The sequence below is a fragment of the Suncus etruscus genome, chromosome 4, assembly GCF_024139225.1.
Source record: "Suncus etruscus isolate mSunEtr1 chromosome 4, mSunEtr1.pri.cur, whole genome shotgun sequence".
Lineage (NCBI taxonomy): Eukaryota > Metazoa > Chordata > Mammalia > Eulipotyphla > Soricidae > Suncus > Suncus etruscus.
In genome coordinates, this window is record NC_064851.1 from 150650946 (window position 1) to 150665554 (window position 14609).

At 42.2% G+C, this 14609-nt stretch overlaps 1 protein-coding gene and 1 pseudogene across 1 annotated transcript in view; one reads left to right on the top strand and one right to left on the bottom strand.

Moving 5' to 3' along the window:
• The window catches only part of GPAT4 (glycerol-3-phosphate acyltransferase 4), a 62688-nt gene that overhangs the window by 19788 nt on the left and 28291 nt on the right, over positions 1–14609 (top strand). The window contains exon 2 of the mRNA XM_049771859.1: positions 11239–12235. Within this exon, the coding sequence (XP_049627816.1) occupies positions 12071–12235 (165 nt within the window). The 5' untranslated portion in view covers positions 11239–12070. The remainder of the gene's footprint in view (positions 1–11238; positions 12236–14609) is intronic.
• Positions 2318–2495, bottom strand: LOC126008148 (uncharacterized; annotated as a pseudogene).

Below are 14609 nucleotides of genomic sequence, written 5' to 3' on the forward strand. Positions count from 1 at the left end.
TCTGTTATTCTCTGGACCATTTCAGCTGTTTGAAAACTGTAGAAATAGAGAATGTGTTCTCCCTATTTCTTGCTTTAAAGCTTATAGGTGTACTTATTTAAGGCAAAGTGATAACTGTATATTGTGCTGATTGAGTTCTGATGTGAGCAGTTTTCTTGTGTTTTCAGGAAGAATCAGTACCTGATCATTTCAGTCTGTAAGGAGGCTGAAGACACTGGCTACCTCTGGCTTTACTGACTGCTCTGTTAGTTCAACAAAGTATTTAGAATCCTTTCTGATAATTTCAGTTTGCTTGCTTTTGTTTCTGTACTTCTAAGAATTTATGTGAGGATTATTTAGAGAGTTGGCCTGATAAGTTGTTTGTCTAGTTTACTGTTCTCTGTTCTTAATCCTGGCTCATATAAATACGAATTTAAGGGGTGGAGCAGGACAAGAAGGGTAGAGTTCATTACCTCTGAGGAGAGAAAAGAACAGTTGGGTCCTTGGTTGGTGCAATTTTTCTAGGAAAGTAAACATTGTAGGGAACCAGAGAGATGGCACAGAGGTTGGGCATTTGCCTTGCATGCAACCAACCCGGGAGGGACCTGGCATTCCATATGGTCCCCCAGCTTGCCAGGGGCAATTTCTGAGTGCAGAGCCTGGAGTGGCCCCTGAGCAGTGCTGGGTGTGACCCAATCAATCTATATAAATAATCTAAATAAAGTTGAAAAAAATTTTAGGCTTTGCAGCCATGACCTCTGTCACATGGGTCTTTGATTTTTTTATTATTTCTTAAAGATTTAGAGATGGCTCTACCATAGAGTAATGGTATAGGACTTATGGCATTTTTCTTGCATGCAGTTCAGCCTGCATTCGATCCCCAGCATCCGCATATAGTCCACAAATATGGTTTCCAGCACTGCCAGTAGTGATCCATGAGTTTAGAGCCAGGAGTAATCCCTAAGCATAGCCAAGTGTAGCCAAACCCCCCCACCCCAAAGATAAATAATCATTTCTTTAAAAAGATGTAGGGTTGGAGAGACAGCTTAAAGCTAGAGCACATGCCATGCATTTGGGAGCCCTGGGTTTGATATCTACTACATGATCCCCAGATGTGTCAGGTGTGTTCCCAAAACTAGACAACTAAAGAGAAAAACAGAACCACCAAAGAACACATACTTCTTTAAAGATATACAGGTCATGATCCTTATAAAAACAAGACGTAGTTAGATTTAACCCCTGGGTCATATTTTACCAACTAGATGAAGAAACAAGTTTATTGCTAAATGTGTTTTCTTCAGTGTTTTGGGGACATGAACCCAGAATAATCTTGGGAATTCTCAGTTGATTGTGATCCAGAGAAGTGAGGTCTAGAATATGGAAGGGATATTCAGAGTGTCTCTAGTGTCAGTCAGGGGCCGGTATAGTTCAAGGTAACCTTTACTAATGTGATTAAAGCTGTTCAGTGGGACTGAGGTTTTCTTCATAGTAGTAGCCTCTTTCCTATATAGTAATACTGACCAAGCAGGATGAGGATGGAAGAGTGGAGACTCCAGAATTAGAATGGAATTATCTAGTTGACAGGAATAGAGTGACTCAGCAAGTTAAATTGATTTTTCTCAAAAATATATCGAATTTCCTGAACCTCTCTTGGAATATAGGTAGAAATCTGGCACGTACAATCAGTTTGGCCAGTTTATTAAAATGAAAGCAGGTTTGTACCTTGGTTTCTGAGAACACCATATTTAGATATCTGAATATAGATTTGCCATGTGCTTTATCTCAGATCTATAGAGCAGACCTGGCATGAAAAAAAGTAAAGTATCAATGTATTGCAAAATAATTTGAGAATGAGGATGGTGTAGTGGTTTAAGAGCATGAGCTCTGAGAGATGCACTTGTTCAAATCCTAAAGCCACATGCTTTATTATTATTATTTTTTTTGTTCGTTTGTTTTTGGGCCACACCCGGTAACGCTCAGGGGTTACTCCTGGCTATGCGCTCAGAAGTTGCTCCTGGCTTGGGGGACCATATGGGACACCGGGGGATCGAACCTCGGTCTGTCCAAGGCTAGCGCAGGCAAGGCAGGCGCACCTTACCTTTAGCGCCACCGCCCGGCCCAAACCACATGCTTTAATCCTTAATCTTTTTTGTGTTTTTTTTTTTTGTTTTTGGGGCCACACCCGTTGATGCTCAGGGGTTATTCCTGGCTATGTGCTCAGAAATCACTCCTGGCTTGGGGACGCTGGGAGATCGTCGTCCTAGGTCAGCCCATGCAAGGCAAACGCCCTACCACTGTGCCACTGCTCTGGCCCCAAGCCTTAACCTTTTTTTTTTTTTTTTGGTGCACTGTTCCTGGAGGTACTGCAATACCAGGTCGATGCGTGGAATGGACGGAGCAAGCTCCTATTCCAGTTCCTAGTGCCAAAAATTCATTTAACATATTTACGTATCAGATATTAAACGGATAAGAACAGATACTACACTTGATTTTAGCCAAAAGGCTAAGATAAGTAGCGATAATCCTTAATCTTTAATCTTCGTAATTTACTTTATCCACTAAGCCTTGTTGTTCTTACTAGTTATTTGCATAGGTTATAATGACTTAATAGGATTGTGAGAGTTAAGTGAGGCTAATATATGTAAAATGTTAATTAGCTTGATGTCTGTTTTGTTAGCATTCAGTAAATGTTAAGAATCCTAAAGAGGGGCCTAGCCATGGCACAAGCTGTAGGGCTTTTGCTTTGCATGCACTAACCTAGGGCAGACTGCGGTTCGATCCTCTGGCATCCCATATAGTCCCCCAAGCCAGGAGCAATTTCCCTTTTTTGGGGGGGGGATTTTGGTTTTTGGCCACACCCAGTGACACTCAGGGATTACTCCTGGCTATGCGCTCAGAAATAACTCCTGGCTTGGGGGGCCATATCAGACACCAGGGGATCAAACCGTGGTCACGTGCAAGGCATGCAGACGCCTTACCGCTTGTACCATCCGCCCTAGACCTCCAGGAGTGATTTCTGAGCGCATAGATAGGAGTAACCCCTGAGCGCCCCCCGGATGTGGCCCCAAAACAAACAAACAAACAGAATAAAACAGAAAAAAAAAAGAATCATGAAGATATGGGGCCAGAGCAATAGGGCAGAGGTAGCACGTGACTGACCCAGGACGGACCTTGGTTCAATCCCTGGCGTCCCACATGATCCCCAAGCCAGGAGCCATCTCTGAGTGCATAGCCAGGAGTAAGTAACGCCTGAGCATTGTCACCAGCTGTGCCCCCCCCAAAAAAAAACATAAGAATCATAAGATAATACAAAGGTTCATGAGGTATAGGATCAGAAGGAAGAAATAGTATTTGGGGGCTGGAGTGATAGCACAGTGGGTAGGGCATCTGTCTTGCATATGGCTACGGGTTTGATCCCCAGCATCCTGTCTGGTCCCCGAGCCCACCAGGAGGAGTCATTTCTGAGTGCAGAGCCAGGTGTAATCCCTGAGTGTCACTTGGTGTGGGACAAAAACAAAAAAGAACTAGTATTTGTTATTTGGTACCACCAACGTGTCCTTTTAGTCAGTAGATGTGTGACAGGAGTCAGAACTGTCTTTGTTTTTACCATTCTTGTTTTTCTTATTGGTAAAATTGAAATATCATGTTGGCTAGTTAATGCAATAACATGTGAAAAACTTTTGAGTTCTCTACAGCTTTGAAAAAAAATTTCAAAAGCATATAAAAGTGATTTTTTTTTTTTTTTTGGTTTTTGGGCCACACCCGTTTGACGCTCAGGGGTTACTCCTGGCTATGTGCTCAGAAATCGCCCCTGGCTTGGGGGGACCATATGGGACACCGGGGGATCGAACGGTGGTTCTTCCTTGGCTAGCGCTTGCAAGGCAGACACCTTACCTCTAGCGCCACCTTCCCGGCCCCATAAAAGTGATTTATTTAGGTATGTTGTACACATGGAATTGGGGAACTAGAATCAGAAACAATTGCAACAACTAGGGAGAATGCAAAACATGGAAGTGATGTGAAAATCTAGGAAGGAACTAAAGTATTAGGAGTTTTTAATAAAGATTTAAGTTGCCAAAACTAAGAGTCCAACCCAATCCTCACCTCGTGGACAGGTGAGTTGTAGCTGAACTTACAGCCTAAGTATTGTCTTTGCTAATTGATAATTGAGGCCAACTTCATGCCACTTAGGCAGCAATCAGGGCTGGCAAGTTTGTTGAGGGCCAGCAAGAAAGCTTCCAGTGATTCCTTTGGAAAGACAGGATCCTATTTTGTTTCTTTTGTGGGGAGCAGCCTTGACCCCGGAGCACTTACCAGGAGTCCTGGTGTAGACATTAATGATGGTGAGATTTCAGTGGGGAAAGTTAGCCATATAGCTCCTTGCTTCACTTAAGAACCAGTTATCTGAACTCACTTTTTCTGCTTGTCAACTCAGTTGAACCAGTAGGCACAAATGATGTGTTCTGTTTGTTTTATAAAGCCATTAGCCTTGTTCTATCTCTCCCTCTTCTCTTTTTTTTTGGAGGGGGGTGTTGGTTTTTGGCAACCCCAGTGACACTCAGGGGTTACTCCTGGCTATGAGCCCAGAAGTCGCTCCTGGCTTATGGGATGCCAGAATTAGTTTTTAGTTTTCTGTTTTTTTTGTTGTTTTGTTTTGGTTTTTGGTTTTTTGGTCACATCCAGCAGCGCTCCTGGCAGGCTCGGGGGACCATATGGGATGCCAGGATTCGAACCACCGTCCTTCTGCATGAAAGTCAAACAACTTACCTCTATGCTATCTCTCCAGCCCCTGGATGCCGGAATTTGAACCAGTGTTGGTCCTGGGTCGGCTGCTTGCAAGGCAAACGCCCTACCACTGTACTATCTCTCCGGCTCCCTCTTCTTCTTTTTTTTTTCTTTTTTTTAATTTAAACTCTGTGGTTACAAGGTTGTTCAAATACAGCTTCTTTTATTTTCCACACATAAAATTGTTAATGATTGAGTTACAATCATACAATGTACATTTCTTACCACCAATTCCCCAGTTTCCTTCTCACCCTCCCCAATGCTCTCTCCCCTACCTTTCTCTGGTGGCACATACCCCCCCTCTCTCTTCCTCCTTCCCTTTCTTCCTATTTTATTTCCTTTTAGATACTTTGATTTTCCAGTATTGTGCACATTTCCCCCACCAGTATCCCCCGTTTCCCCATTCTTTTTCTTCTCTCTCACTCTCTATCTCTCTCACTCTCGTTTCTTTTGACATTGTGGTTTGCACTGTTGTTAATGAAGGATGACATACATGTCACTTTTCCCCCTTCCAGCACCCAATTCTTGTCTAGAGTTATCAGTTCCAACTATCATTTTGTCATAGTAGACCTAACTGCAGTCTGCTCTTCGTAGCAACCATGGACAGGTTTTCCTGGTCCTCATCTCTATTGTCTTTGGATATTATTACCATACTTTGTTCTATTTTTCTTATATCCCACAAGTGAATGAGATTATTCTGTACTTATTTCTTGCCCTTTATGTCCTTTAACTCAGCATAGTAATCTTATCCATCCATGGATAAGAAATTTTATTATTTCATTTTTCCTAGTGGCTGCATAGTATTCCATTGTGTAAATGTACAGTTTCTTTATCCACTAATTTGTTGTTGGGCACCTGGGTTGCTTCCAGACTCTGACAATTGTCAGTATTACTATGATGAACATAGGAGTAGAGAAGGCATTATTGTATTGTGTTTTTGTGATTCTAGGGTATACCTAGTGTTGCTGTATCATGAAGCTCAGTTTCTAGGTTTTTGAGGAATATTCATATTGTTTGTCAGAAAGGCTGGACTAGATGGCATTCCCACCAATAGGGAATGAGAGTTCCTTCCTCCCCGCATCCACACCACCGCTGATTGTTCTTGTTCTTTGTGAGATATGCCAGTCTCTTGGTGTAAGATGAAGCCTCATTGTTACTTTGATTTGTATCTCCCTGATGATTAGTGATTGGAGCATTTTTTTATTTGCCTTTGGCTCTGTATTTCTTCTTTGAGGAAATGTCTCTTCATTTCTTCTCCCCATTTTTTTGGGGGGTTCTATGTTTTGTTTTGTTTTGTTTTTTTTTTTTTACTAAGTTCTTTGTATATCTTAGATATATCCCTTATCAGAAGAGTACTGGGTGAATAGTTTTCTCCCATTTTTTTTGGCTAGTCTTTGATTCTAGTCACTGTTTCCTTTGAAATGCAAGTTTCTTAATTTAATGTAATCCTATTTGTTTATCTCTACTTCCACTTGCTTGGACAGTAGCATTTTCCCTTTGAACATGCCTTAGTCTCAGTGTCAGAGTGTTTTGTTTATGTTTTCCTCTATGTACCTTGTGGTTTCAGGTTAATATCAAGGCCTTTAAGCCATTTGTTTTTGTTTTTGATTGTGTTTTTAGGGCCACACCCAGCAGCGCTCAGGGGTTATTCCTGTATCTGTGCTCAGAAATCGCTCCTGGCAGGCACAGGGGTCCATATGGGATGCCGGGATTCGAACCACTGTCTGTCCTGGGTCTGCCACTTACAAGGCAAATGCCCTACCGCTGCTATCTCTCCAGCCCCCCTTTAAGCCATTTTGATTTGACTTTTGTGAATGGTCTGAGTTCACTTTTTTTGCATGTATGTGACCATTTTTACCTGTATCACTTGAAGAGGTTTTCCTTGCTTCACTTTCTATTTCTTGTCTCTATCAAAGATTAATTGATTGTCTGGAGGTCAGTCTCTGAATACTCATTTATTTTATTAATCTGAGGGTCTGTCTATCCCAGTACCATGCTGTTTTAATGACTATGGCTTTATAGTACAATTTAAAGTTGGGGAAAGTGATGCCTCCCAAATTTTTTTCCTAAGGAGTGCTTTAAACATTCATGGATATTTATTGTTCCAAATGAATTTCTGAAGTGTTTGATCCACTTCTTTACAGAATGTCATGGGTTTTATTAGAGGGATTGCATTTTAATCTTTACAATGCTTTGGGAGGTATTCCCATTTTAATGATGTTAATCTTCCCAATCCATGAGCAGATATATGTTTCCATTTCCTTGTATCTTCTTTTATTTCTTGAAGCAGTGTTTTGTAGTTTTGTAGTTTTGTAGTTTTCTTTTTTGTTTTTTTGTTTTGTTTTGGGGTCACAACCATTGACGCTCAGGGGTGTTACTTCTGGCTACTTCTGGCTACTGGCTTGGGGGGACCATATGGGATGCTGGGGGATCTAACCATGGTTCATCCTAAACAAGCACTTGCAAGGCAAACACCTTACCTCTAGTGCCACTGTTCTAGCCCCTGTAGTTTTCTTTGTTATGTCTTTGACCTCGTTAGTAAAGTTGACTTCAAGGTACTTGATTTTCTGAGGCACAGTTGGGAATGGATTTTTTTTGGGGGGGGGAATGGATTTTTTTAAATGTCTCTTCCTTCTCTTCCATTATTTGTATATTAAAAAAAAGCCATAGATTTTGGCTATGTTAAGCTTTTTGGTGTAGAGTCTTTAGGATTTTCTTTTTTTTTTTTTTTTTGTTTTTGTTTTTTGGGCCACACCCGTTTGACGCTCAGGGGTTACTCCTGGCTATATGCTCAGAAATCGCCCCTGGCTTGGGGGAACCATATGGGACGCCGGGGGATCGAACCGCGGTCCGTTCCTTGGCTAGCACTTGTAAGGCAGACACCTTACCTCTAGCGCCACCTTCCCGGCCCCGAGTCTTTAGGATTTTCTAAATATAGTAATATGTCATCTGCAAACAGTGAAAGCTTGACTTCTTTGTGTGTGTGTGTGTGTGTGTGTGTGTTTGGGTCACACCCGGCAGTGCTCAGGGGTTACTCCTGGCTCCATGCTCAGAAATTGCTCCTGGCAGGCACAGGGGACCATATGGGACACCGGCAAACGCCTTACCTCCATGCTATCTCTCCGCCCCAAAAGCTTGACTTCTTATCTGGATGCCTTTGATATCTTTTTCTTGCCTGATTGCTATGGCAAATACTTCCGGTACTGTGTTGAATAGAAGTGGCGAGAAGGGGCAACCTTGTCTTGTGCCACATCTTAGAGGAAAAGCTTTAAGTTTTTCCTCATTGAGTATAATATTTGCAGTGGGCTTGTGGTAAATGACCTGGACTATATTGAGCCGAGTTCCTTGCATCCTCACCTTGTTGAGAGTTTTTATCATGAAACTGTGCTGTCAAATGCTTTCTCTGCATCTATTGACATGATCATATGATTGAAAAAATTTAAGGTAGACTAAAAAACTTAGACCTCTGTACAGTTTCTTAAACTTCTAATATGTTGTAGAACCAGATGTGATTCGTGTGAATACAAAATATTTGTAAAGGCCAGACTGATAGCACAGCAGGTAAGGCATTTACCGTGGAGATAGTTAACCTAGGCTTGATATGTGGCATCCCATATGGACCCTGAGCCTTCCAGGAGTAATTTCTGAGTGCAGAGCCAGGAGAACCCCTGACTACCACTGGATATGATTCAAGCCTCCCCCTCCCAAAACAAAGTTTGTAAGAAAGAGTTAAAAGATGCTCCCAAGTTCAGGGCTTGCATTGGTGATTGGTAACTAGGTATGCTTAATATAAGATTAGAATGCTTATGTTCGAAATAGTGGATTTTTTTAATGAGTAATGGTATTAAGCGAAAAGCAAACAGTTTAAAAAAAACTTTTCCCTGTACAATTCTGGAGTATGATGCTTGGAAAAGATGAAACTATGATTATAGTAAAATTATATGGTTGGAGCCAGAGAGATAGCATGGACGTAAGGTGTTTGCCTTGCATGCAGAAGGTCGGTGGTTCAAATCTCGGCATTCCATATGGTTCTCTGAGCCTGCAGGGAGCAATTTCTTTTTTTTTTTTTTTTTTTTTTTTTTGTGGTTTTTGGGTCACACCCGGCAGCGCTCAGGGGTTATTCCTGGCTCCATGCTCAGAAATTGCTCCTGGCAGGCACGGGGGACCATATGGGACACCGGGATTCGAACTGATGACCTCCTGCATGAAAGGCAAACACCTTACCTCCATGCTATCTCTCCGGGCCCGCAATTTCTGAGCGTAGAGCCAGGAGTAACCCCTGAGCACTGCTGGGTGGGACCCAAAAAAATTATATATGGTTACCAGGGTTTGAAGACACAGAGGACTGAACCATTGAAAATGGAGGATTTTTAGTACAATATTCTCTATGATATATGAAAAATATATGATATGAAAAAATATATGATATATAATATATGAAAAATATATATATACTGTAATGGTCAGTACATGTCATATTAGTCAAAATCTATGGAACGTATAACACTTAAGAGTAGGGGCTGGCCCGGAGAGATAGCACAGTGGTGTTTGCCTTGCAAGCAGCCGATCCAGGACCAAAGGTGGTTGGTTCGAATCCCGGTGTCCCATATGGTCTGCCTGCCAGGAGCTATTACTGAGCAGACAGCCAGGAGTAACCCCTGAGCAACGCTGGGTGTGGCCCCCCCCAAAAAAAAAAAAAAAAAAGAGTAGGGGCTGGCGAGGTGGCGCTAGAGGTAAGGTGTCTGCAAGCGCTAGCCAAGGAAAGATCCCAACCGTGGTTCGATCCCCCGGCGTCCCATATGGTGTCCCCAAGCCAGGGGCAATTTCTGAGTGTTTATCCAGGAGTAACCCCTGAGCATCAAACGGGTGTGGCCTGGAAAAAAAAAATGGAGGTAAGGCATTTGCCTTTCATGCAGGAGGTCATCGGTTCGAATCCCGGTTTCCCATATGGTCCCCTGTGCCTGTCAGGAGCAATTTCTGAGCCTGGAGCCAGGAATAACCCCTGAGCACTGCCGGGTGTGACCCAAAAACCACACACACACACACACACACACACAAAAAGAGTGAAAGTGAGCTTTGGATGATTTTAATTTGTTAATGTGTAGATTAACAAATACCACTTTGATGAGCAAGATTGTTTATGAGAGAAGTCGTACATGTGTGGTGACAGGTTATATGAAAAAAGAATCTCTATATATACCTTTCTTTTAATTTCTCTGTGAATCCAAACTGACCTTAAAATATAACCTTAAAAAAAAATCTGTGAGGATGGGGGGGGTAGTTTAAAGATCTGAAGCCCATGCCAACTTTGCACAAAGCCCCTGGTTTTATCCCTAGTTCCACATGACCCTCCAAGCACTTGTAGGTGTATCAGTGCCTGGTCGCTCTCTAATTTCTTTTAGGTGTATAGTTTTGAATCATAATGCTAGGCCCAAGAGATAGTACCATGGGTACGGAGGGCACTTGCCCTGCATTCTACAGACCCAGGCTCAGTTCTTGACACTCCATATGGTTTTCCACAGCTCGCCAGCTGTGAACCCTGAGTGCAGAGCCAGAAATAAGCCCTGAGCATAGCTGGGTGTGGCCCCCAAGATAGACGCAAACCAAAACACCAAAACAAGTTATAACTTAATAAGCTGGTTTCCTGTGGTTGCCCACCATGATTCCACACTTTATTGTTAAAAGATAGTACAATGAATAGCCATGTGAGACTGTAGGAAAGCAAGTAGAAAAAAAAATCAACTTTGGGCTAAGAGGGAATGCAATGGGTGTGGGTGGGGGGGGGGGAGTACTTGACTTGCATGTGAGTGACTCTGTTTGATTCCCAATGCTACATGTTTCCTAAACACTGCAGTAATAATCCAGAGCCAGGAGTAAGATTTGAGCATCACTGGGTATGGCTCCCTACACACATCCTCCAGAAAAAATTTAACTTTGATTTCCTTGTATAAGTACAGGTTATTTTAAGGGCTAAAAACCCCACGATAATACTGTTTGTGGATAATAGCTCTGAGTAGCTGGGAGACAGGAATTTACCTTTAATCTTTAAAATGTGTCTTCTACTTGGACAGTTCAAGTGTCTACAAGCCTGTCGTTGAAGTTGAAAATTATATGAAACTTGCCACAGAGGTTGAGGTGTTCACCTTGTGTGCAGCCGAGTCTGCTTAGATGTCCTGTCCTGCATATGATCCCTGAGCAGGAATGATGCCTGAGCACAGGGCACAAGGTTAAGCCTGAGCACAGCCATATATGGCCCAAAAAACAAAACAAAGAAAGAGTAGATGGAACATCTGCTTGTCTTCCTCCCGGAGCTGTGTTTGCCACGTGTTGCTTTGCTTAGTCTCTTTGACCTTGATGACTTGAGAGGCTGGCACTTCTTTAAGCTTGCCCTAAAACATTTCCCCACCCCCAGAGCATATTGATGTTTCTTCGCTTGATTTGTGTGACTGATTGTGTTTCTGTTTCCACCCCCAGCTTTGGCAACATGTAAGCAACTTCTTGCCAAGAACCAGGTCAACACTGAGAAACAGGCACTAGGGAGAAGAATTTCCAGAGGAAACCAATGCCAGCCGCGTCTGGAATTACACTTACCACAGGCAGCATGAGACATTCTGTGCCAGAGCCTATGTCCGACTGGCAGAGAACATAGCTCTCCAGGTAGGAGGGTCCTGGAAGCAACATGCCCCAGGAGCCTCTCTAGAGGAAGAATGGAACCAGAAATGAACTCTGTACAGTGAATATGATTTCAGCTTATGAAGGAATTTTAAGTAAAATAATTATTTAATTCCACAGATTCAAGTTCAGGAACCTTTTTGTGTGAATTGCCAGTAGTCCACCCGCCTCCCCAAGAGGTATCGAGATTTTCTGGCACCAGGTTGAACTCTTCTTGGTACTTCTGGCAATGACAGATATTCAGGACAGATCTATCTGCTAAAAGCACTTGAGCAGGAAAAAAAATAACACCGCTTCTGGAAGCAACTTAAAGGTAGCAGCGCAGATTCCTGCCTCACTGCTCACTTTTACAGAAACTCAGACTGGACTTTGATCTTACTGAAGATTGATCCGGCCTCAAAGTCAGTCTCTTGTGGAGATTGAGCATTTGGAGGCCATCTCCTGCAGCCCCTTTTACTTTTATCTACTCCCAAGCTTTCTCTTCAGGAACCTGAATGGTGTGAACTTTGGGATGGAGCTTGTCGTCCCCTGGAGCCTTGATTCTGTTCTCTTGCTGACTTTGTCTGAGAGGACATTGTGAAGACTGTGTCTGTTCTTGGGGAGGAGGGCCTTCGGCTTGCCTGGATCCTCCACCATGTTTCTGTTGCTGCCTTTTGACAGCCTGATTGTCAACCTTCTGGGCATCTCCCTGACTGTCCTCTTCACTCTCCTCCTTGTTTTCATTATAGTCCCAGCCATTTTTGGAGTCTCCTTTGGTATCCGGAAGCTTTACATGAAAACTTTGTTGAAAATCTTTGCGGTAAGTCCAGTGATTTTACAGAGTTAGAGGAGAAGGAATTGCTGTTAGAGTTGCTCTTGCTTGATTTGTATCTATTGTATACGGAGAAAGCAGTATTAGAAAATAGTATTTGGAGTTAAAAACGAGATTTATACTTGTAAAAGCATTTATCAGTCTTTTCTACTAAACTACTAATTTGAGCAAGTCTATTCCATGTTCAATTTTGCCCATTTTTTGTTTTGGTTATCTTAAATAGGCTTTTGGATTTCAGACAAAAAGCATTACCAGTTACCCCACTTTGTGAAAGTGTGAACATTTGTGATTTGGAAAGTTATTTGTAGAAGGAGAGGGAAGGTTTAGAATCTACTCTGGGAATACTAAAAAAATGTTTTATATAACCTAATGTCAACCCTAAAATTTCATAGTAGAGAAGTATAATAAATAACCTATATCAGAACTTAAGTGTTTACAACACTGAAGTGGTTATAGTATAAAGGAAATGGATTAAAAAGCATTATTTCCTGGGGTCAGAAGGATAGCTGACCCAGGTTCAATCCCCAACATCCCATTTACCCCTGAGAGTAGAGGCAGGAGTAACCCCTAAGTGCCACTAGTCTAGGAATCCCCCACAAAAAAAATGTATTATTTCCTAAAACAATATGATATATTATTCCACAAGACATTTGTTTTCACACACGGCGATGCTCAGGGGTTACTCCTGGCTGTCTGCTCAGAAATAGCCCCTGGCAGGCACGGGGGACCATATGGGACACCGGGATTCGAACCAACCACCTTTGGTCCTGGATCGGCTGCTTGCAAGGCAAATGCCGCTGTGCTATCTCTCGGGGCCCTCATGTACTTTCTTGCAGTTTTAGATATAATTTTGTTCATCTTCTTTTGGTTTCTTTTTGGAGGTGTGGAGACTGCATTGCTCAGGGCTTACTCCTAGAGTCACTTCTGGTGGTTCATGGGGCAGTTAGCAGTTTGGGACATAGAACAGGTTTGCTGGTGTGAGGCAAGCAACTTAATCCCTCTACTATCTCCCAGCTCTGTTTTTCATTGGAGAAATAGAGTTTCATGAAACAATTACATTGTATAGGGATTTTTTTTGGGTGTGGGGGGTGCGCACCTGACAATGCTCCTGGCTTCATGCTCAGAAATTACTCCTGGTGGTGCTTTGGAGACCATGTGAGATGCTGGGGAATCAAACTTGAGTCTGCCACTTTCAAAGCAAATGCCCTCTCTGCTGTGCTCTTGCTCCAGCCCAGTAGGGAATATTTTTTAAGTAAATTACTGAACCTTAGGGTAATTTACTTAGTTTTTAATATTTCTGCAAAGATATGAAATTTTCATATTTAAAACTTGAGGTGGAGTTAATCATTTTAAAGTGAACAGTTAGTGACATTTACTTTCCTTTTTTTTTTAAATGTAAAATCTTTATTTAAGCACCATGATTACGAGTATGATTGTACTTGAACACCCCCCTTCACCAGTGCAACATTACCACCACCAATGCTCCCCCCCTTCCCAACCCTTGCCTGTATTTGAAAAAGGCATTCTACTTACTTCTCCCACTCATAAAAATTGTCATGGTAGGGACCGGAGAGATAGCACAGCGGTAAGGCGTTTGCCTTGCATACAGGAGGACTTTGGTTCAAATCCCAGCATCCCTTATGGTCCCCCAAGTCTGCCGGGGGCAATTTCTGAACGTAGAGCCAGAAGTAACCCCTAAGCGCTGCCGGGAGTGACCCAAAAACCAAAAAAAAAAAAAGATTGTCATGATAGTTGTTAGTGTAGTTATTTCCCTAACTACACCACTACTCTTTGTGATGAGCTTCATATATGGCCCAGTCCTTCTGACCCTCATCTCTATTGTCTGGGAATTATTACAATTATGTCCTTAATTTTTCCTAAAACTCATAGATCAATGAGACTATTCTGTGTCTTATATCTCTCCCTCTGATTTATTTCACTCAGCATAATAGATTCCATGTATATCCACGTATAAGAAAATTTCATCTCTGCTTTTCTTAAAGGCATTTAATTCTGTAACCACATCTGTTTATTTTCTCTTCATAATGCCAAGGAAACCCATTATTGTTAAGTAGCTTGTACCTTTCCCCATTTTCCAGTCCCCTCATAACTACAAGTCTATGTTCTGTCTTTAAATGTAAGTGAAATAATATTAAATGTACTTACTTTGAATAATTAGCTTTTTTCATTGAGATTCATCCATATTTTATTTATTTATTTAATTTTATTTACTTTATTTTTTTTTGCCACACCTGATGACGCTCAGGGATTACTCCTGGCTTTGCACTCAGAAATTGCTCCTGGCAGGCCCGGAGAGATAGCACAGCGGTGTTTGCCTTGCAAGCAGCCGATCCAGGACCTA